General features: G+C 42.3%; 1 protein-coding gene across 1 annotated transcript; it reads left to right on the top strand.

Moving 5' to 3' along the window:
- Positions 1-513: 513 nt before the first annotated feature.
- Positions 514-876, top strand: PRR15 (proline rich 15; the record flags this gene model as incomplete). Its single annotated transcript, XM_084223665.1, has 1 exon — positions 514-876. One exon carries the CDS (start codon positions 514-516, stop codon positions 874-876), a length of 363 nt encoding a protein of 120 aa, XP_084079791.1.
- Positions 877-24007: the final 23131 nt, after the last annotated feature.

Here is a 24007-nt window from a genome sequence, read left to right as displayed (position 1 = left end):
CCGCAGGTCAGTGTCGCTTCCCGTACCTGTTGCGCAGGGAGCCGGCGGGGCGGGGAGAGGAGGGAAGGAGGGAGGGGGGAATAGAAAGGAACCCCATCGCAGGAGCCCGAGGACGCGCCGGACTCCCGGCCTCGTCCCGCGAGGAGGTGGCAGCCCCAAGGTACCGGACCTCGGGTCTACTTCTGGGTGAGGGGGGTGGTGCGTGCAGGGAGCGGGTCCCGCGGCCCGGCTCCGGGGCGTCATTTACCTGAGACCGTGCGAGCCGCGCACGGAGCGGGCGGCGCTTCCCAGCCTCTCGACGGGGCGCAGAACGCTCCCCCCGTGCCCGCCCGGCCGCCGCCGCAGGACCCGTCCCTCCCCGCAGGCCGCTCCCGGGCGCTGGGCACACCTCCCCGGCAGCGCTGCCCGTCCCCCGGTGCTGGGCAAGAGGAGTCCCGGCGCCGACCGAGTGGGGAGGCGGCGTGCCCGGCTGCCAACCCGTCTTCGCCCTCTTCCCTCCCGCAGGAGCCCGAGATGGCGGACAGCGCCGCGGCCACCGCCGCTCCTCGGGCCGGCGTGAAGGGCTCGGCCGGGCCCTGGTGGAAATCGCTGACCAGCAAGAAGAAGCACAAGGAAGCGGCGGTAGCCCCGCCGCACCCCGCCGCCAGCGAGACCCCCGCCGACACCCCCAGCCCCGACGGCCGGGAGGAACAGTCCGCTCCCTACGGCAGCGGCGACGCCGCGGGAACCGGAGTCGGCAACCGGCGGAGCCTCCGAGTGTCCCATTCGGGCCGCTTCAAGGAGCGGCGGAAGGTGCGCACCTCGCTGCTGGCCGACAGCCCCGAGGTCTTCGACGGCGGCGGCGCCCCAAGCCATGCCGCCCCAGGGCCCGAGTAGCCCGGGAGGACCTTGCCGAGGAGCTGCCGCTGGATGGGTGGCCGGAGAACTGGCGGGACAGGCAGCCGGAATCGGTGGCTGCTCCGCAGCTGGGCTTGGACCCGTGGGTGACGTGTCGGCAGCGGCCTCCCACACCCTGAGCGGACGCTGCGGGGAGCCGGCACCGCTGCCAGGCGAGGGAATCGCGTGTGCTGTGTTACACGAACGCCGCCAATACCAAACCCCTGGATGACGGGACGATGTGATTGTCTTTTAAAAAAACACAAATAAACACCCCACTCCCTGTACTGTGGTGAGCGGACTCAAAGGTGCTATCCCAAGGCCGACGGCGGGGTCTCTGAACCTTCCCGCAGCCCTCGCCAGGAGCCAACGTGCTGACTCCGAGGCCTGTGACCCAGTTCCTTCTGGCTCTCAAGCCGAGGAGGCGCTTTGCTGCTTTCATCTCACAAGCTGTCTTATCGAAGGAAGGGGGGAGCAAAGTGCTCTTATCTAATTTCAGGTCCGAGGACCTCCGGTGGTGCCGTAGGTGCGCCAGTCCTGCCGTTATAGCCACAAACACATCTTCCATCCCCCACGGGGGTCCAAAGAGAGGCATTGTGAGGGGCAGGCTCTTGCCTTGGCCCATGTCCCACATCACATTTGCATATGGAAAAGGCAGGACCATGCTGGTATTCTCCCTCTTCTTACTGTGTAGTGCTAAGCAGGTGTTTCAGAGACTGGTCCCTCGTAGTTCTGTTACAGAGGGAGGCCCATGTTCTCTAGCAATTCACACAATTTACCCATGGGATATATGATTTTTGCATAATTGGTGATAACTGGGGTAATGAAGCTCCAATGAAGAAATTGTGTGATAAGATGTAAACATTCTTTTGGGACATGAGACCAGACATGAAAAGCGCAAGCAGGGTTGCAGTTCTAATGTGGAAATAGGCTTGGGCACCACTGGAAGTGTTTACTGTTTACCTTGTCTGAGGCTTTTGAAGCAAGGTTAAGTGTCCCAGGATTTCTTCTGATGGTGAGATAACGTGCTTTCACTCGAGTAGTTATCCACTCCCTCTAAGAGCTCTTGGATTTTTTTTGGACAAATAAATGTAAGCCAGATTTGTACTGGTATTGTGCCTTACAGAGCAAAATCAGCTAAAAATACTTGGCAATTACACATTTCTTGATAGTAGGTGATGTTGCAACAACAGACTTATTTATTTTAAATGCATTTGCAATATGCTTTATATTGTTAAAATGGTTTTAGACTTTTTCTGAATACAAGATATTACATAGTGGCAGGCACTGAAAATTATTTCCTAACAGTCAAGTATTACGCAGTTATGATTTTGTTCTGTTGTAACTAATCATTTGAAATCATTAAAAATAAAAAGACTGGAAAGGAAATAAGAAGTGAGTTCCAGTTGAAAATATGGATTAAACCAGCCACTGACAATCACTGAAATGTTGCACTAGATGCTGGGCAAGTGCCCTGTGGTTCAATGTGCACAATAATATGTAATGAACCTTGAAAGCTCCTGTGCAATAAACTCAGACAACGTAGCTGCTGAGGTGCTCCCTGGTCATTCACTCCTTCAGACTCTGGAACCCAAAGACAAAGGGACTGTAGGATCAAATCTATTTCCATGAAAGTTTTTCTCTTTTTTTTCCTCCGCCTGGTGTGTAGATACATGCTTTTTAAATTTCCTTTAGTAAAACTACAAGGTACTGGATTTGGACTGCCTTTCTATATTGCTGACTCCATGCTGACCAAGAAAAGATCTGAGTGGGGTGAGGGGAGGTCTTTAAACTTTCTCCTCAGGGGTGCTTTTCTTATGGGAGGCCTCTTCAGTCAAGGGACATCTGAAATGCTTCTCTTGAGAAGAAGCAGTCAGAGCAAACCTAATCTTGGAAAAAGGAGGGTAAGAGAGAAGGGAGAATATTTAAAAGCTGGAAACAGAGAGGTGGATGATGAAGAACCATATTCCAGCTACAATTAACCCGGGATGGGATTGGGGAGGAAGGAGGCACAAAATGGTGCCTTTGCTGCCAGGGTTGTCATACTACCTTTGGAGGCCAAACTGTTCATGTTTATTACAGGCAGAAGTAGTCTGCCTGTGTTTATGTATTTTAAGGTCGAAAGAAGTGTTTTTGTATGTGTGTGTGCCCAAAATGGAAGAACGAGTAAGCAGAAATTGCACTGATGCATTTTTTAACTCCTGTATCTAGTTTGGTGTGAGTTCTGTGAGGGTCAGATCCTCAGAACTAGCCAGAGGCTGGAGAATGAATGCGGACTAGTGTTTTATATATCTCATGTAGATGCTTTTTTCATTTTTAATCCTTAAACTGTTATGAAAATACAGTTTCCTCCTCTCTTCTCTACCTAAAAGCTGCCTTGTTGTACAGTGAACCTCTGTTTGCTCTTTGGAAATGTCTCAGGTTTGTTGTTTGCAAGTCTTTACCTAGGCACAAGAAATATCCAGTTTGGGTTTTATTTGAGAACTCTGGTGTGCTGTTCAGATGGCTGCTGCTAAGGTTCAATATCAGTACTGGCTGACATGTGACTAAATATTAGCCATGTCTTAATCCTCACTTATGATACTTTCATCTTGGAAATTCCGTCAGAATACGAAGTCAATGAACGCACGTAAAATACCTCACAGCACTCCTCCATCTTTATCCTGACCTGCAGCTGTGGGAAGGAGGCGTAATTCTATCTTCCTGCTCAGTCAAATCCTTGCTTCAATGAATATGATAGCAGCCACTGAAAAACTAGATCCATGAGAAAAAGGGCTAGCTGCCTCGTCTCACTTTCCCTGCCCTCTGTGCACAGCGGTGCCTGCAGCTTAGTGCTCACCCACGCAGCAGGGCCAGGAGGAGGGAGAAGGCCTCTTGGCCATAACCTGTTGCACAGAAATAGTCCTCTTGTTTCTCAGCCAGAGCACCAAAAAAAGCTTAACTAATCAGTACACATGTAAACTAATTAAGCTGCTACAGAAAAAAATCCTGGTGTTTTATGGAGCACCTGAATTACTGTTTTTAACCCTTGAAGTGGAAATAATTTCTTATGTATTGGACAATACTTGCTCTTTTATAACCATAGAGCATTTCTGGCCAGTGGATTATTAAAAGGCAGTTTGCACTCTTAGTATGGGTATTTTTCTCATCTTCTTTATAAAGATCATGGATCAGAAAGTAAGTTGAGGAAATAGGGTGACTGAAAAAGTACTTGCTGTATATTTTTAAAAGTAAACAGTGACATATTGACAAAATAAATAGAAACAAGCAGATGAGGTGAACCTCAGCTATGTCAGTTATAGTGCAATTTTCTTAATATTATCCCAGATACTAAGGATTGCTGGTTTGGGGCAAAAGATAAATATTTAGCAAATAGAATGAACTTTTCAAATAAACTTGCAAAGTATATGCTTGCTTATTCCTTCTCTTGCCAAAACTAAAAATAAATCTCTGAGTGGTTGCCTGGTGATTCATTCCCTGCTATTGTAGGTTGGTCAGTCTGGACCTCAACAAAGATTATAGGGAGCACCTGCAGAAAATGATCCTAAATTGGAAACACTGGAATAAATGCCTTGAAATCCTCAAGACTTCTAACCTCAGATGTTATGTCAGGGTATGACTTAAACTGAACTGGAAGAATGGAGAGGAGACCTGACTGTTTGGAGGAAGAGGAGTCTTCACTGTTTGGAGAATTGGTTTTGTTGGTTTTGTTTGATTTGGGTTTTTTTTTGGGGGGGGGGGAGGGGGAGGAGGGGAAGGTGTAGGATTTTTTGTTTGGTTTGGTTTTGATTTTTTGGTTTGGTTTTTTTTTTTTTTTTTTGCTTGGGTTTTTTGGGGGTTTTTATGATTATGGTGGCATTTTTTTTTCTTTGTTGTTTTTTTAGTTCTCTCTTTGCTGTAATGGCAACAGTGATAATTTTTTATTTAAAATATCAAGTCTCTTGTCCCTGAGCAAGATAGCCTCATATGAAGGCTAAAATCTGAAGGACAGAACTCCTGGCCTTGGCCTGGCCAGTGCAGCTGGATGCTCGACCTTAAAGTCCGTGTTTAATGTGGCTCATTTAAATAGCTGGTATCAGAAGACAAGCTGTTTCAAATGCAGCCACAAACTGGAAGCTCATTTTGCTGCCTATTGGGATTCTATCTGGTAGGACAAAACAAAGAAACCTAAACTTGGTATTTTCTAAGATGTCTTTTAAAAGCTGGGGCAAGAGAGGGTTGGTTATAGAATGATATTTGACACCATATAATTACACCATTTTGAAAAGCAAACCTTTCCTCTTCATCTCTAATTTATTGTAAATAAGATGGGAAACCTGCTGGCTCTGATTTTTCAGTTCAGAATACAACAAAGGAGATAAAGTTGCTCGATTTTATAGACACAAGCAGTAGTGAAGTAGTTTATCAGTTTTATCCTTAATGACACATCTGAAATTCACAAGTGGCTCTAAGAAAGACTATTTGAATGTAGTCTTCAACTAAAGCATATTGATTAGCAGCTGCAGTTTATGAATTTGATTTATTGCCCATTTTATCTAGATAAAGCAATATAACATCAGGTAATATGTGTTTTGGGGATCGCAAGTAGCTTTCCATGATAGCTGTAGGGCATGATTTTAAGAAAAAAATCTGATGAGTAATGCTCATCAGATCAAAACATCAGGTTTCTTCTGGGTTAAATGAGAAAGAATGGTTCTTTTCAGAGTGTTAGTGACCAGACTATCAGATGTTTTGGGATGTGGGAAATAAACTTGATTCTCAGACACAAGCCTGTGTGTGCTGTCAATCTCCTGCTACCTGTTTGCAATGTTTCAGGTCTTTCCCCTCATCCAAAGTTATTGTTCATCATGGTAGTTCCTTTTACATAAGGAGGTAAAGAGCATTACTCTCCCCATTACTGAAAATAAGAACCATACCTTTGTATGCCTGTTGAAGTGAAAAATTTGAGGTAGTGTGTACTTGAACTTTGGTGACTCACCTTTTTTCCCCCACTGCTGACTTAAGTTCATTTTGCCTTCCGGGTCTTTGTTCTATCCTCAGTCTGTAAATGTTTGAGCAGATAAACCATCCACTGATCTCTCAAGAGCTTCAGTGACAGGAGAGTGGGCAGCACTTCAGTGGCCAAGGAAAAAGTTAAAATAGATCTGTTTCTGGGCTCTTCCCCACTGAATTTCATGAACAGGAGCAGAACTGAGTCTTAATTCTGGAGCTATGACTACCTGGGAAACAGAAGGAGCCTCATTGTCTGTGCGTTCTTGCTTGTGTTTATCTTGGCATGTCCTTTCAGTGACAAGTTTCCAAAAAACAGAATTGGTTCACCTGTCCTGTTTAACATCATTGAGTTCAGGCCTAGGAGCATGGTGTAAACTTCAAAGAGAAATCCTGCCAACAGTACTTCCTAGAAATGCTGTAGCTCAGACCACTGCGAAAAGGGGAGGAGGAGGAAAAAAACCCCACATTTTCTGACTTCTCTATTCTTGTGTTCTTTTCGTGTTATACCAGTGCTGTAATAATCTCCTTGCTAGACCCTAAAACAGCTAGAGAAGCAGAATTTATGAAATGTACAGAATATACAAGGACAGCATTTTACACTGGCATACATTTGAGGATGAGACAAGCCCATGGCTAGATACTGCACTGAACATTTAGAGGTAGTTTAATTCTTCCTGCAAGGCTGGCAAGTTATGGATTGTTCCTGGCTCAATTCTCCACTGACTAACAGTAGGTAGGAAAATGCTTCTAGGTAATTTATTAGCTATCACAGGTGTTAATTAACATCTGCTGAATTGCCTCTGAAATGGCAAAGAGTGAGAAAGTGAAGAATCACATTAGAACAGCAGACATTGTGGAGCATGACTGAAATCACATAAGCTTTAGAAAGCTGAGGTCCCACTATAAATGATCAGTTGAAGTACTTAAAATATTATCTGTTTTTGTTGATGACAGCTACTTTTTCTTAATCCATATATTTTTATTTTTCTGCTGTAATAGTTTACCATATAGATACCTTTTTAATGAGTGTTCTAATACACTATGTATTACCTCTCTAGTTTTATTGATTGCTTTTTCACTTTTTTTCTGCTGAAACAAGAATTTGGCTGAGCTTGTCATCTGCAAAAGGTTTCCACAAAATTAGAAGATAAACCTATGACATGCATAAATCTAAACTCAAATTCATAACCTTGCAGTTGTGGAGTGCTCTGGAGAAGTGGGCTCACCTGAAGACTGATCCTTTCATCTTCCTTTAAAGAAAGGAAATGTAGGAAATAGGGCTAAAGTAAAGGTTCTAAGTATGTGAACAAAATTAAGCATCTAGTCTGAGAACAGAAGTCAGACTATGCCAAAAGTACCTAAGAAAACCAAGGTGTAAAAAGTGGAGGCAAGAGTGTCAAATGGGATTTCTAAAGTTTTAGATTTCTAAGAGGAACCTTTGGGTATGTGGGAGTTTTAACATGACTTAAACTTAACACACCACTGCATAGTGACTTCCAGGGCATGGCTGAGACTTCAACTGGCACCAGAGATGGGCAGAGGTGGAATTGCATCTGTGACATTGGTGTCCCACTTGCACAGGTAGGAAAAGCAATTCAGTTATATCCTAAGGTGTGTATTTAAACTAGTGGTGTGGGAATGTGTCTCCCCTCGTGCAGCTGCAGATTTCCAGTGTGGTCAAAGGGTCACACTGACAAAAGCATTGAGGTGTCTGATTCCATTTACTTCAATGGTGTCTCAGTACCCTTGTGTCTCTAAGCTTCAGTAAAACCTCATAAAAAGGGAGTGTAATTACACAAAACTGTCAAAATATACTAAGGTGAGAAGGTAAAAAAGGAAAATTTCTGGTTTCTTTACCAATGCAAATAGAGTTAACGATGCAAAAGAGCTGCCTAATAACATATATATTTTTAATTCTGTATTTTCAGCTGTTTGTGCTGAAGCAGTGTAGCTGCTTTCTCCCCTCCTGTCTGGTATATTCTTGCTTTCCAGCTGCTATTTGATCTTTTCCAGTCAACTTGAAATTATTCCTTACAGAACCTCAGCCCCGTGTAGCATTTCGGCAGGGCTATTGTTCTTTTGTCCACTGCCTGTAGATCAGCTTTTACTGCTAAACAGCTTCTTTATAAAGCCCAATGAAACCTTCTCTCGTGCTTTTGTTTGCATTGAGAGCAAGACCAAAGGTTGAAGAGGGTTTTAAGTCCTGAGGTGTGCAGAGCACCCCCATCCCTCCCTGTGTTTCAGTGTTAGTTACTGCTTTAGCCTTTACCTGTTTTGCTTTGCCAGCCAGGATGGGGCACACCCTCACACAGCACAATACAAACCCATTTAATTAAGAGCTATTCAAGCTCTTTTTTTAAGTATTTGCTTCAACAAATGCCCATGTCAAGCAGCAGTCATACGACACCTTTTGAAAACCCTTTAATCCAATGTAGAAACCAGCAGCACAATTTTAACTTGTTTTTGGGTCTGAACCATCACTGTAAGCATTGTCAGGGCTTGCTCCCAAGGCTGGGGAAAGGTCAGTTGCCAAGGCTTTGCTGGTCCTTTATGGCATTTGTGTGCTCTATAACAGTTCCTACAAGTGAGAACAAAAAGTGCCTGCTATTAGGGAAGAGGCAAAAATGGCAGCACAAATTTGGTTTTTTGAGACTGGCAGCTTCTGCATGCAAATGCCCAGTGAGCACTAGCAAGTGGGATATTTTCAGGGTATACACCCAGCCTTGTATCTGCATGTAAGATGCCAGCTGCCAGTGTGTGAGGGATTTGCTTTTAGACATGGGCCTGTGCCAGTCAGCATGCAGGAAACATTTTGAAAATGCTGTCCTTCCTGTCTTGCTTGGGAATTGGGGCATCCCTGCACACCCCGTGTGACTCCTCAGTGGCACTGGGCCTGAGGAGGCTGAGCCTTCTGCATGTCCCCTAAAGGACCTTGGCAGTCTCTCGAGAGGAAAGAGAACTTGCTCAACCAGCAAAATGGGAAGTAAAAGCTACTACCAGCAGTGTTAATGCCACAGGGATGCTGGAGAAGTGCCTCTCCATCTTCTTTGCCAAATCAAAGCTGCTTGTGGGGGCTGTGTTTCTGCTGCCTGTTGCTGTGACAGCTTTACCACCTGTTTTCATCTGACTTTAAGTAGCGCGGCAATATCATTTGGAAATGTTTGACAGATTTGAGAAGGGGTGTGGTTCAGTGAAGGAGTGACTAAGGAGAGAACTTGGAGAAAACTCATTTTTAGGTGATAAAACAGGGCTAGATTTATGGGGAGGGATTCCCTTGTCTAATGCTTGTACCTGTTGATGAACACAATTAAATTCTTGTGAGTCTGAGTAGCAGGATCTTATCTGAAGATGCAGCTGACTGTGGGGGATGTAGCTGCCCTTACACTCCAGTAGGAAATGGTGTGTGCTCTGAAGGACTTTAAACCTGAGGCTCTTCATCCTTTCCAATGGATGAGATGCCAACATGTAGAGAATATGCAGCGTTTTCTGTCATGTAATTGGTTTTGAAGACAGGCATGTTGGCAGTCCTCTTTTTATGCTCATGACAATGTATCACCCATGTGCCATTTTAATCAGTCTTTCTTACAGCTGCTCTATTGGCCTGTGCTGTTAATCTTCACCCTGAACCTGCCCAGGGGCTATTAAAATTATGCCTGAAGAGAAAGATGCCTTGTGGTATCAGGTAGTTAGAGAAACCTGCCCATCCAATAGACTGGGAAGATTTATGGCCCCAGGTATCTCTCGTGACAGAGGTAGGGCTGAGTGCCCTCAGACATGAGGGAAACATAATTGAGGGAGCCACCTTCCTTGTAAGTGCTTTCAATGTCAGCTTTGGTATCTCTGTGCTGTTGATGGGGCTCAAAAACTACTAGGCAAATTCCAGTACAAAGACAGCGTTATAATCCCCAGTGGGAATTTCTCAAACAGTCAGTGTTGATGTCTTGTCAGAAGTGGGAGAACATAGCAGAAGAGTTATCCCATGTTCATCCTATTCAGGAGATGAGAAGGGAATGTTTGTTATCAGCTACTGTCAGAGGGTGCTGGATTAGATGGATGCTTGTCTGACCTGGTAAAAACCTGTGTCTTGTTAAAGAAAAAATGAAAATAAGCTCTATGTCTTTGTGGAAGGAATGGTGCTGGCATTGAGTTCATGAGTTCAAGAGGCAATCCTAGGCTCTGGAGGTGGCCTTGGTGAAAGCATGATCCAGCAGAAAGGTAGGATACAAAGTACTCATGACTTTCCTTAGAACTTTCACCTGAACCCAGCACCTAAGCTTTGAGTTTGGAGTGGAGTCCAAAACTGAAATTCCTTAGGGAGCATGGCAGTGCTATCACACAGAAGTAATTTGCACCAGAGCCATGACCCTTTACAAAAGACTACAGTAAAGGTGCACTTGTCAGGGCTGGTTTTTCTCTGGTTCAAACCTAACAGGTACCTTTTGCAACTGCTACAATGAGCCATACAATACTTGAGTACTTGGCCATACTTCATCTAATTGTGACTGTACTTTTTCACACCATGTACCTTGTTCACAGGCAGACAGTATTTCCTAAATGCTTTTGAATTCCTCTGCATGGGAGCTGCATGAACAGAAGGGATGGCTTTCTGCTCCTAGGGGTGAACGAGTACTTGGCAGGAGCTCCTGTGCCTGCACTAGAACATGAAGTATCTTTAAAATGCTTTGTCATGTTCAATATTTAAAAAAATCCCAAACAAACCAACAATAAACACAAAAGACAGCTCCAGGCATGCACACAGTGAAATGGCATGCAGGTGTTTATGGCAATTAAACTGTCCAATGTTCAAACAATAAAATATTCAGAATTACACCGTAATAGACAATGTCCTTCCTGCTACAGGGAGGGGCTGATGTGAAAGGCTTTTCACCCACATCCCTTTGGAGGTTTCATCTCCTTCCCAATGGAGACACCCAGATCTGTCATCTCCAGTGCTCCCTTTGCAGTAGAAAGTAGCTTTTACACTCATGTACTCTTTCTGATGACTCCAGATTTTAAACTTACATACCAAGGGAAATATTTTTTAAATCAGTTATGTTGTAACCTTAAGATGATCTAGAGTACACCCTAGCAAAAGTGTAATCTGCAAGAAGAGTGAGAATTTAACAATTCCAGCCATGTAATGCTGACCCTTTCATGTGTACATAAAATAGCTTAACATTGATCATTTCCTGAGCTGGCACATAGGAGCTTTTCATAGCTTATGTTCATGGTTTATGTTTTTAGGTCTTAGTTGTTAGAGCACGGTGACAATAATGCCAAAGTCATGAATTTAACCCCCCCATGAGCCGTGCACTTAAGAGCTGGACTTGATCCTTGTGGATCCCTTCCAGCTGAGACTATTCTGTGATTGTGTGGGACTCAGCAACAGCCTCAGCCTCACAGAGACTGTCTTTTTACACCACTGTAGTAAGCCCAAGGATAAAAATCACTATAAATGCTTCTTTTGTCATAAGTACTTCACAATCTGTTCAGAAAACAAACAAACACACACAAAAAAAAAAAAAAATCCAAGGTTTTTTTTTGAAGTAACTCCAAGTTCCTCCAGAGCAGGGGCTATTGTAAATTGCATCAGCAAGGTGAGGCAAGGAAATCAGACAGCTGACTTTTAGTAACTACTGAGGTTTTAACCTGAAGGAATTGTGAATCTGCCACTCACAATTTTTTTTTTTCTCACCCTCCTATGAGTTTGAAAACATGCAGTTTACAAGCTTTATTTGTTGGGCACTGACAATAGCTGCTGCTATTGATTCTGATTCTCTGTCAGGAGTGATCCTGTTTGGAGGATTTAAGCTTTCCATAACACTTAAATCTTTTGCTCTTTGATGCATCAGTCTTCACACTCACTCTACCCTCTGAGGTCTCAAGAGGCATGCTGAAATTGCAGACTGGTACGTCAAGGGAAAACACAGCCAGGAGATTCCAAGAGGTTTTAATCAGGCTTTTAATTATGTTAAACCTAAATATCCTAAAGCTTTATGCATTAGCAATGATGGTATAAATGTTAATTTTCATATTTGCAGGCCTACCTCTTGACAGTGACAACCCAGCTAAGGACACAACTTTCACAGATTTTCTACAGCTGTCTGCTATCCACAACTAATAACACATTGTAGCATTAGCTTAATTATGCTTAAATTTAAGAGTACTGTATATAACTAAATCAGGAGTAAGGCCTATAATTTTATTAGATTCCTTGGGGAGGAAGACTTAATCTGATGTTCTTAATACTTGTGTTAAAGTATGTCTGGGTGCTTAAGGCATTACAAAGAATGAATGGTTCACTCTTGCCAGAAGTGGTGGAGAGCTTTAAGAAATAGTACAACTCTCACCAGTTCAGTGTATCGACATGGTTTTTATCTTGGGCCTGAAGCAATCTCAATGGGCACCAAAATAATTTTTAATCTCTCTCTGCCACCTTCCCTAGTAGCTCCTTTCACAAGGTGGGGTTGCTGCTGTCCTCTGCTCAGCTGTGTGTAGCTGCTGTGGCAGAGGTGAAAGGTCCTTGATGCTGTATTCTCCATGTAAGGCTTTTTAATTTTCCATCTGCATGTGTGGAGTAGCTCTGCTTTTTCCTGGCTTAGAAAAGCTGATCAAGGGATGTTTCCCTCCCTACAGTCATGCACATTGCCTGCTCCACGGAAGGGATGGCACGGGACCCCTAACCCATTGACAATATGCTCCTGACAATTTCCAAGAAGACACCTGGAGAGGGAAGCCAGAAATCTGCAGGGCAAAGTCTGTCTCTCCCCCAGACAGGGAATACAGTTCATTCTCTTTGATTTTGCCATGAATGCTAAAAATGCTGTTGGTTTGAACTGTAAATTGTGCCAGATCTGGAAGGTTGAAGGAGCAGGAAGAGCAGCAGCTGTGGAGCAGGACATCATGTGCTCTGTGTTGGTTGCAGATGCAGCAGGGTAACCTGCCAGAAAGGAACAAGGTGTGACAGTATACCGTCTTCAGAAGTGAGATCCATTAAGAAACAAGTTTGGATGTCAATATTTATGCATATTGTGTGCTGTTTGACAGGCAAGCAGTCTGCTATGGTATGGTTAGAAAAAGAGCCCACTAAGAAACTGGGGGCGGGGTTGACGCTCTTTCTGTCTTTTATTGTTATTTGCATTATAAGCACAACACAATGCCTAATAACAAACCCTTTATTAGCATTTTAAGTAGTAATGTACTAAAGCTAATCCTGATCCATGGCTGGTGGATGAAAGGACATTTAATTTCCCAATTGAGAAAAGCTGCTAAGGACAGAAAAACTTTCCTATTATACTGTTGATATGTGATACTCAGTGGAGTATCCCAACAGTCCTTGCTGGCCTCAGAGACAAGAGAACTATTATGAGTTTTTTCTGCTTTTATTGTCCAAGATTTATATACAGAGACATCTTGATTTCCTGCTGCTTTGGAAAACAAATAATTACTTGTAGATACATGCAGAGGTTTACTGGACCATAGGACTATATGTCTAAAGCAATGTTTTAATTTCAGTGTGCAGCACTCACCATATGTATCTAAAATTATACATATTTGACTGCAGCATCCAGAGCAGTTATGTATAAAGAAAGACATTTCTTTTAATTCTTGTGTGTGAAAACTGAAGCTGTAAGTATAAAAAGGATGTGGATTTGAAAAGTTGTCTTCCACAGCAATTAAAATTGAGTGGAACAACTCCCTTGTTACTTGGGCAGTAAATTATTTAATTGAAAAAGGAACATTCCTCTCATGAATCAATAATTTTTTAAATGACAAAACTTTCAAAGGGTAATAAACACTGGAAGCATTTTCAGCTGTTGGTGAAAAGGCAGTGGAGGGCAAGGGGACAAAACTATTGATTATTCAGAAAAGTCAGAGTTTAAACTACAGTCTCAAGAGCTCATAAATAGAATGACAGATGTCAGTACAGTAATGGGTCCAAGGAAAATAACGCACACAATGGCAAACTCTCCAGAAATTATCACTATGCAGTAAAGGGAGCTTAAAAGTGTTGTGTTGCCTTTTTCAGCAAGAATGCCAGTTCAGTACCCTGTGACAGTCTAGAAAGATAAATCAAATTTAAGATTTGTCAGTAAAGGAACCAAGAGCAAACATGAAAACTGCAAGTTCATGATGTGACCACAGTGTGACTGTCAAGGGCTGTTCTGGTCCTTTTTTCTGTGAAGAGATTGTAGGACTAGAACAGGTGTATAGAAAGGTGAAGAGGTTGTCATAGGTTTGGAAAGGTTTCTGCTCAAGATGAGATTAGAGAGATTTGCTTGGGCAAAAATAGTGACATAACAGACATAACACACCTATACAAAACCCAAAACAGCAAAGAAAAGTGAGCAGAACACCATTATTTTCTCTCTATGCAAAAGCTTGAGAAAGCTGGTTTAAAGAAGTTGGGAACTATTTTACACAGCCAGTGGATTAAGATGTGCAACTCCTCACCATAGAGTGTTGTGGAGACAAAAAGTATAAGTTGAGGAAAGTATTATGAATAAATTTGCAGATGAAAAAAGCCATCTGAACTATTAAATACAAAGATATGGATGAAATCCCTCTCTCGGGTCGACCCTAGCTAGTCTGGTGGGATCTGTGAGGATATACCAGAGGAAGTATACCTGTGCATTTGCTTTATTCTTACACACCTTTCCTAAACATTTGCTACTGGCTGCCACAGAGCCCAGCTACCAGCCCGGACAGACCTTTGCTCGGATCCAGTGTGGCTGCACTTGGGCACCGTAATCTGTCTGTTTGAAAGGCAAATACTGAAATTAAGTTTGTACATCAGATAGCACTGGAAAATACATCCTATCTTGTGAGTCCCATAAAAAATATACAAGCCATCTATCACTGCCTTGTAAATATATGGCAGGGAGCTATTTTAGAGCAGCACGATGTGCTCGTTATCTGTGCTCTGTCAGACTATTGGTACTAACTCAGTACTGTTATATTGCCACAGATTATGTTATTTTCATAACACAGGTCATGGCAGAGTCTTGGCGCCATGACTACCCTAAACTTAGGATAGTTTAAAAGGTCGTTTTTCTGTTGTAGTCAAATAGTTGTTCTGAGATCAGGGTCTTGCTACCAATTGGTCTGTTCTTGTATAGGATCTTAAAAATTAGGATATGCCTAAACTGCAAGTCTGAGGTGCATTAGAGTTCACAGTTTTAGATTAATCTCTGAAAATAAATCAGACTTCAAAGAACTAAGATTTTACCAAATATTGCCAACCTCAATAAATTAACAACCCTAACCCTTGAGAGGGCTGAGAAAAAGGGGGTTTCTTCATGATTAGAGAGAGATCCGGACTAAAGAGTGATTTCTTTTTAACAGAGATCAACTACATGTTCCCATTTATGTAGTAATATTCATTATATGAGGAATTCAAAGTGCTTTACAAACATGAGTTAGCTAATGGCTATGAAGCACATAGACACTGGAGTAGCCTCATTTTTTAGAATGAGAAGACTTCCCTGAAGAGAATTTAAATGATTTAAATTTCCCCTGGCAAAAGGCAACAAAAAAGTTATTCTTGTGAGCCTTTCCATGATTCTGCTGTGCTGTATTTTCACATTATTTTTATATGTTCTGCTTTGAATTAAGGAAAGATTAAATACTTAGTGAAGGAATAGCTGAGACTCCAGCAGTTATTAAAAAAACAAAAAAACTACACCTTCCTGTAGCTGTGGTTGGGTTCAACTGAACTTCACTTTCTATAATCCTGTTCCTGTTGGCAAATTTCACTTCTGCAACTGCATTTCCCATGAGCTCATTACTCACAACAATGCCACCCTCTGAAATCCTAAGTGCTAACTTAGAAATCACTCCTTTCTCTGGAATATTCCCTGCAGGTTAAGTTCACATACTTTCAATAGCAAAGGCGTTAGTCACTGATCAGCATACATTCCCTCTTTGAGAGGGGAGAGAGTACAGCATTTTGGGGAAGCTGCAAGCTGGCAGTTCAGGTGGAGCAAAGCTGGTGTCTGCTGTTGCCCTTTGCTATGGAAATGGATGTTTTGGTTCAGCTGGAGGATCAGTAACTGGAGACGTTTTAGCAAACAGGCTTTGGTGTTGAAGACAATGAATTAATTCACATTAAAAAAAAAAAAAAAAATATATATATAACCCCATGACCAGAGTTTCAGTGGAAGACAACTGTGCCCCTGTGAAATGGCTTGTGAATGTAAACAGTGAATGTAAAAGAAGGGCAAGAAGGGAAAGCTGAAGGAGAGCATGGAGGTAGAGCTGGTCCTGATGAGTCACATAACTTCACTTGTCAGCTCTCAAGTTCTGAAAAGTGGGTGAGAAACATGGCCTCCTGCTAAATGGATGGGATATTTCCAAGAGAAATTAAAACGCAGAAACAATCCTGGAACTGCCAAGCTCTGAGCTGGTGGCCCTGGCTAAAATGCTAAATTCTGCCTTTTTGTTGGCAGTTCTTTTTCTCAGGAAAAACTGAACTCCTCCTTGAAAATACTTTAAATTACTTTTTGAGTTGAGTACCAAACCATGAGTCACTGCTCCTTGCACTAGTTAGTGAACAGCTCATGCTCATGTATCTGTTTAAATGCCTTAGTGTTTCCTGTAGAATATTCTCCACAAAGTACCAAGATACGTTTTAATGTCTTCTATTTTAAATTAAGAACGTTTAAATGAAGAAAAGCAACAGAAAGAAGGCTCTCTCAGAGAGAGACAGAACAAAGTGTGGAACTATTCTTCTTTAAAGTCCTTTTCCTTTCATAGTGTGACTGCTGTTTGCTCTCTGTTAAAATGAAACATGGAATTGCTCACGCGAGTAGACAAATGTTTAGAAATGAGTCCCAGTATTTTCAGGGAGTTACAAACAGCACCCTTTAAAATTAAAAATCTTTTATTAAAAACAATGAACCTTTTTATCTTAAAATCTTTCACATAATGCAGAGGCCAAGTGATGTTTCACAATTGAGCTTTCCCACTGTCATCAGTGGGAAAAAAGCATGGAATTCCCCTAGCTGTTCTTGAAATGTCTCTTCTAGGCTTCAGCTGACCTCAAATGCAGGTTTTAAGGAACTGAAGGAAGACAGGGAGGAGGTTAGTCATCAGTTTAGAGGGAAATCATCATTAGGCACCATGGGAATATGGCTGTTAGGAAGATTTGCACTAGTATGGCATTTACCAGAAAGGTAGTGCAAATACTGCATACAAATGACAGGCTGTGCTAGCAGAACAACCAGGGCAGTGAGAATTGCTGCAGTCTGGACGAGCTGCATCACAGAAGTAGCTCAATGAAATGAAGAATGACAGTAATTTACCAAAGAGTCTGTATCCTTAATGAGCGTAAGATCCCTATAATTTTACTGACAATGCATTTGATGTACTGTGCTCCAGTTTATTGCAGAAACAGCAGGAAGTCTGAAAGCAAAACAACGTCAACAGCAAAAAAAAACTTGTAGAAAAGTAATGATTGTTTCATGTGTCCAGGCTTCTGAGTCCTTTTCTTCCTGAAGGTACATTCTGACCCTGTGACCAGGAATGCCATGATGATATTGAAGTCCCTTAAACACTGTGACTTGTTTTTTAGTTTGCTATTAAACTGTTGCAGAGAAGCTGTTGAATCAAGGGTAGTGTGGCCTGGGAAACAATGCTTCAAGTCTGCTCTGCACTGATGAGATTGCAGTTGGAGTATTCATCCAAGTTTGAATCATTCAGGCATTAAGATATAGGGAGGGTAAGTAAAAAGAGTTTATGAGAGGTACTTAATATGCATGAGCAGAAGCCTAGAAAGCATGATATATGAGGTCAGACAAGAGAAATTAGAGGGTTTTAATCTAGAAAGGAAAAGAAAGGACAGGAAACATAATGGTCTCGAAACACCTATAAAATTGCTGTAAGAAAGAATAATCTGCTTCCGATGTCCTTGGTAGCTAATGCAAGGAGTAATAGGTCTCGACTTCAAAGTGGGAGCTTAGGCTTGACATTTGAAAAAGCAAAGGTTGGAAGGCTTGCCTTTGCTGTACACAGCTTTAAGATAAGGACCTCTCAGAAATATAGCTAACATTGCCTTGGGGCAGGAGACTGGAGCCAGGGATCTCAGCAGATTCATTCCAGCCTTTCAAGGAGGTGGTTGTAAAGGGAGAAATACTGGCTGTCTGTATCTGATGGCTGTTTTATGGGCACAGGAGGAGCATTCACACCAAGGAAAGAAATTTATATCAAGCTGATCAAGTGTAAAACATTTGTTTGGTCCCGGGAAACATGCTGAATAACTGCAATCCCTCTACGGACCTAGGATATTTTTGACACCAGCCAAGGCCGTAACACCTTCATTATACCTGGCATGTACTACAGGAAGGTAGAGTAATATAAAGGACAATCTCTTATTGGAGATGACGTTGGGTCTTTCTCAGCAGTAAGATTTGTAAAGGGTTGTAAATGCCAAAACTTGGCCCTTTCCACAATGACTCTGAGGACTGCGGCCATCTGGCCTTGGGGAAGCTGAAGCCATAAATGACTTCTGCAAAGTGCATGTTAAGAGGAACGACTGGCTCTGATGAAGAAGTAGGAGATAAAATCTCAGCAAGAACCAGTGAGCGCAGGTGTTTCCAGGGTCCAGAGCAAACCAGTGTGGGAGGATTCCAAGGTTCATGTGTTTTACTCTCCCAGTACTTCTCACACTGTGCCCACAAACATTTACCTTTTCTTGCCTGAGCTGGAGCGACTAATTTCCTAACCAATTAAAAATGTTGTTTAGATAGTTTGGTCTGCATCTAGAGACCCCTAAAACAGGCATGAATCAACTCGAGGGAATGTTTCAGCTCAGCCCCTTGCAGCAGTCCCTGGATGTTTTATTTAAACAGCAGGCAACACAGTGCCCACCCTGGAGCTGCACAAATCTGAGGAGACAGCAAATATTCACATTCCCATCTGTCAGCAGCAAGCACAGCCTTGGAGCAGTAAATCTGCCAAATTAAGTTAGCAATTAGCAATAAAAATCCAATTATTAAATAGCAGCAAGTTTTTGGCTGAGGAGTTTTAGAGCATGGAGCAAGAACTGGCATTTGCTGGCCACCCATTTGGTTCTGCAGGAGGTTCATCTGTTCATGTAATGTGGCTGGGTCTCCTTACAGCAGGATGAAGACAAGCTTTCACTGCTTCCCAGTAAACAGATTTCACAGACTTCTGATTTTTGTGGGAGATGGAACGCAGGTTAAAAGTTGTCTGGGTAAACCTGTGGCAAAGCAGTCAGGCAGGAGGGAGACTGCAGAAGAGCATGTCCCTGAAGCAGGAAGATGGACGTGCAGATGGAGAATCAGAAGGAGCACAACCTCTGCCAAGAAGAGCTTGCACCCCACTGCCCTCACTGTTGCTGATCAGGAGTTTGTCCAGCTTCCTTCTAGAGAGAAGGATTTGGTCATGTCCTGGTGTTCACTGACCTTATCACCCTCCAGAGCTCCCTGAAAGGAGTTTGTAGCCAGGTGGGAGTCAGTCTCTTCTCCCAGGCAACCAGTGATAGGACAAGAGGACACAGTCTTAAGCTGCCCCAGGGAATGTTTAGGCCAGGTGTTAGGAAAAAATTATTCACAGAAAGGGTGATTAGACATTGGAATGGGTTGGCCATTCCAATGTCTGATGTGGTGGAATCACTGTCTCTGGAGGTATTTAAGGAAAGACTGGATGTGGCACTCAGTGCCATGGTTTGGTTGACAAGGTGGTGTTGGTTCTTGGGCTGAACTCAATGATCCCAGAGGTCTTTTCCAGCCTAATTGGTTCTATGATTCTCTGATTCTGAGGTATACTTGTGCCTCCATCCTCCCTGCCCCTTGACAGGACTATGAAGATGGGATGATGGAAATAGGACTAGCCTTTCCCTCTCAAAGGTGTTTAGATTTCAGTTTTAAAGCCTAGGTGGAGAAATTGCAAGGAGAAGAAATTGATCCCTAAATACCTTGATTATAAAGGAGGGTTGGTAAGGTACAGAAACTGTTATGTGCAGAAATATCCATAGAAAAACACTAGCTATTTTATTAATAGTCAAAAGAATACCAACAAAAAGTAAAAATGTTTAATAGTTAATATTTGACATGTACAAAACCTCATTGCTAATAGGAAATGAACATGGTTGTGTTGCCAGTAAAATCTGACATGAATTGGCTCTTATTTCCATGTAATTTAACATTTTCCATCAGTGACACAGAAGAAAAAAATAATTCCCAGTCTTAACAATTACTGACGTTTTGAGCTTACACAAAGACTAGAGATAGTGGGTAAAAAACTAAGAGGTGTCATGCACAAAGACCAGTCTGAGTCTTCTGGTCACATCAAACAATACATAGAAACAAAAATCAACTCCTACAGAAACTGTAGGGCATTCAGACCATGAAAGGCAAGCCCTCTCTGCAAGCTTTCAGTGGCCAAAGTATGTACCATAAACCTTGATGTGTGAGCAGGAGAATGGTGAGAGTGAGTGGGGAAGGCAAACTGCCTCCATCATTCCACTGGTGTAGCCACTTCTAAAGGAACATCTAGTTCATTTGTCTGGGAATGATTAGAGAGAAGACTGATCATGTAAGATCATACAAGGATGATTAAAGCACTGGAAAATAGACCTCAGTGTGAGACAAGAAGAGTTCAATCTATTTAGCTTAACAAAGGAGCCACAGCATGACAAAACTTTGATCTCAGGCTTCTTCATCTCACAGGCAAAGATATAACAAGATCTGGGACAGGATGGCAGCAGACCCAGATTATAAATAAGATGTAATTTTTTATAAAATCGTTGCAATTTTAAGGTAGTAATAAAATTTTTTATAGATAAAAGGCTTTAATTCAAGTAAGAAAATGTTTGTCAAAACCTCCTAATTCATGGTGTACGTGAAGTCAGATTCATTAATCAAAGTAATCCCTCAACCCAGATAATCTATGGGTTACTAGGAAAATTTCCCATGACTACTGTTTCATTATTTCATTATATGCTACAAGCATGTCAAGAGCTCTCAATAAAATCCACATTTCTTTGTAGTCAATACTATGCACCTGTGTTTCACAGAGAAAGTCTGTACCCCAAACAGGTTCTAAAAGATATTATTTTATGCCCTGTTTTGCACATGAAGTAATTTGACCAAAATCATACAGGAAGCTTGTGACAGAAAATAGATCTAAATCTATGTAGTCCTTAGTGCTACCTTAAGCAAAATGTCACCCACACCTCACTGGGACATCTGCCAGTGTTATGTGCTTACAGAGTGAGTGCCCTTCCTAAAGCCTCTGCAGTGCCTACGTGCTTTGCACCACAGAATGGTGATGGGGGAGTGCAGAAGTAAAGGGAATGTTCACATAGTTCATAGGGAAGGCACCTCGACTCTTGCTCATGGGACAATACTGATGGGATTTCTGGATCAGTTTTCCTTCTTTTTATTAGAGCCTGCAGAGGACAATAAAGTCAGACTCACATAATGTGAATTAGCTATTAACCTGTCAGTGCCAGAAACAGAGATATAGAGAGCAGTGCATGGGAAGTGCAGGCCTGCCCTCCTGACGTGCACACAGCTGAGGACACATGAAGATTTGTGCTGCTCTGAAAGCATTTGAAATGCAGCCCAGCAGCTACATCTCAGCCCACTATAACCACAACCACACTCAGCTTGCAGGAAGCCATTGCCCCTGATGGATTGTGTCCTGGCTTTGGATTGCACTGCAGGCTGCCTATGGTCCCAGTCCTACTGTCTCCCTCAGCTCTCCCTGTGTGCTATTCTTCTCCCCATTTAGAGAACAGAAGTAGAAGTAAATTATTCTTCTCTGCTTTTGTTTTAATTTCCTTTTTTTCATCCTGCATTTTCAGGCTGCATTTATAATGCAACTCAACATTCTGAGAGGAGTGTTTCTGCATGGGGGTGGAAACAAAAAATCCAGGAGTTCCATTTGGAAGATGGAAGCCCACTGTCAGAGAATTCTTGTATTGGAAGATATGTACATCCTCTGGGGATTTTAAGTGTGTAGGAAAGATGCACCTAGACTCAGTGACTATACCTTTGGTGGAGACATCCCTATGCTTTTTAGCTATGTGGGATGCAGAGTGGGGAAGAGAAGCCTTTTCCTGTGCAGTGCCTCCAAACATGCACATGAGCTCATGCAGCCAGACACTGCCTTTCCTTTCGTCCTGAAGGTGCTTTCAGGTGTTTATGCAACAGTGTCATTGCTAGCTAATGCAATGGAAATTCTGAGCAGCAATTACATGGCAATTAGTAAGCTGAATGCTTTATTGTGGTAATAATTCCTTTCCATTTTATTCAGTGACAACAAGAATGTCTTGGCCAAAAGCCAGGCGATTCCTCAGAAGGGTGATTCTGCATCTCCATGGCACCCAGAGAGTTAAATTTCCTAAAGAAATCCAAAAGCCAGCAAGGAAGATGTAACTCTGTGAGATGCATGGCAGGAATGACTGCTATAATAACGTTACACAGGGACAAGCATTTTGGAAACAGTCCTTTGGCAAAGTAGCCACTCTCCTCCCATCTCGTAGCTAGGCTAAGGGCTTTTTCTTGCCTTCTGTGATACTGCTTTTTTATTGTTTCATACTTTGAACACTTCTTATGAACTTGAAAACTTATGACACATTTTCTTATCTCATTAAGATAAGCAAGAGATGAAAATTGTGGAGATCCAAAGACCCATGTCTATTTGGTCCTGTTCATCTCCCCAGCATGTCCTGCGACTGAGGAAGGCGTATCTCAAGCTGTTCAGCTGTAACTAAGCTGACTAAATGAAAACAAGAGAGCTAAGGGTAGTGGGGTGTGGTGCCAACCTTTGCTCGTGTGCTTTTGTTTGCAGTTGGCAGAGTCCAGGCTCAACTTATTTATCTTATTCCCTGAAATCCATATCTCTATATTTAATTGTTGTCAAAAGGAAATGGGCATGCCTTGTGGCTGCTGATTGAGTTAGGAAAAGGCAGTGGTCACCTTCTATTAAATATATTTTTTTTGCTGCAGGACTGCAGAGCTATGCAGCTCATTGTCATTGGAGTTTTAAAACACTTGTTAAAAACTTCACCAGAAGCATAACTATAAAATACAAGATTTCTTCAATCATATCTCAGCATCAATCAGAATAATCCTTAAACTACAAGTACTTCTTTGAATAGATGCAGTAAAATAATGCACCCATCTATGAGGTATCACTTTTGCAAACTTTCTCAAACCTGGGAGATTTGTCGGGGGGTACATGACCAGCTGCTACTTTTCTATCTAACCCACTGCTCCTTTGAAAAGCTCAACTAGACTTCAACTAATTAAAAGAAATTGCCGTGCTTCTCAGCTAAACTTCAACTAATTAAAAGAAACAACCATGCTTCCATACAGACTTTTTTAGGCTGTGGCATTTTATGGCTATGAGATAAACCCATTTAGAAATACTATCTATGGACAATACATACCCTCAGTATATTGAAAAGGCTAATTGCTAGGTTTCTCAAAAACATTTTTCTGTTTTTCTTTGTCCTGTTGCTCACATCACCTCCTCCGTTTTCATTTTTGTGAGTATGATAAAGGAATTGGTGTACCTGCAGAACTACAGTTGGTAGGTCTTCATTAAAGGTAAGGCCTTCCTGGTGACTTCCTAATCTGAACAATAATCAGAGAATGAGATTAAATGTATTTTGGGTAGGTACTCCACTCTTACTGTTAAATGCAGAGAAGGATAATAAGGAACATGCACAGCAGCACTGCATGTACTGAAAGTATGGTAAAAATCAGAAGAGCTTGGAATTTAGGAAGCAGCATTTTTTTGCAAGAAAAGAGTCACCATTCACTCTCAGTACTATAGTATTTGCAAAACTCTATAAAAGAAAAGACAAATTCAAAGATAGATTAACTAATGTAACATTGCATTCCTAGAGAGCTAGGTGAGTCTAAATCTTTATTTATTCTTATAACAAATAGGTACATATTTGGGACCTCCTGTCATGACAAAGTCACTTCAGAGTGCAAGCAGAAAAGTTTTGCTTTTGTGTCTATGTGTAAGGGACAACAAAAGCCTCAACAGTGACTGAAAAGCAGTTGCATTTCACTTTGAAATACATACCAGTCAGAGAGGATTTACACCTAAAACATTTTCCCAAAGCTGTGGGTTACATCTTTTTGTTTCTTCTGAGAAG

Source organism: Fringilla coelebs (assembly GCF_963513975.1).
Source record: "Fringilla coelebs genome assembly, chromosome: 1".
Lineage (NCBI taxonomy): Eukaryota > Metazoa > Chordata > Aves > Passeriformes > Fringillidae > Fringilla > Fringilla coelebs.
The sequence above is the reverse complement of the archived record's forward strand: the minus strand, read 5'-3'. Positions and strand labels throughout refer to the sequence as shown.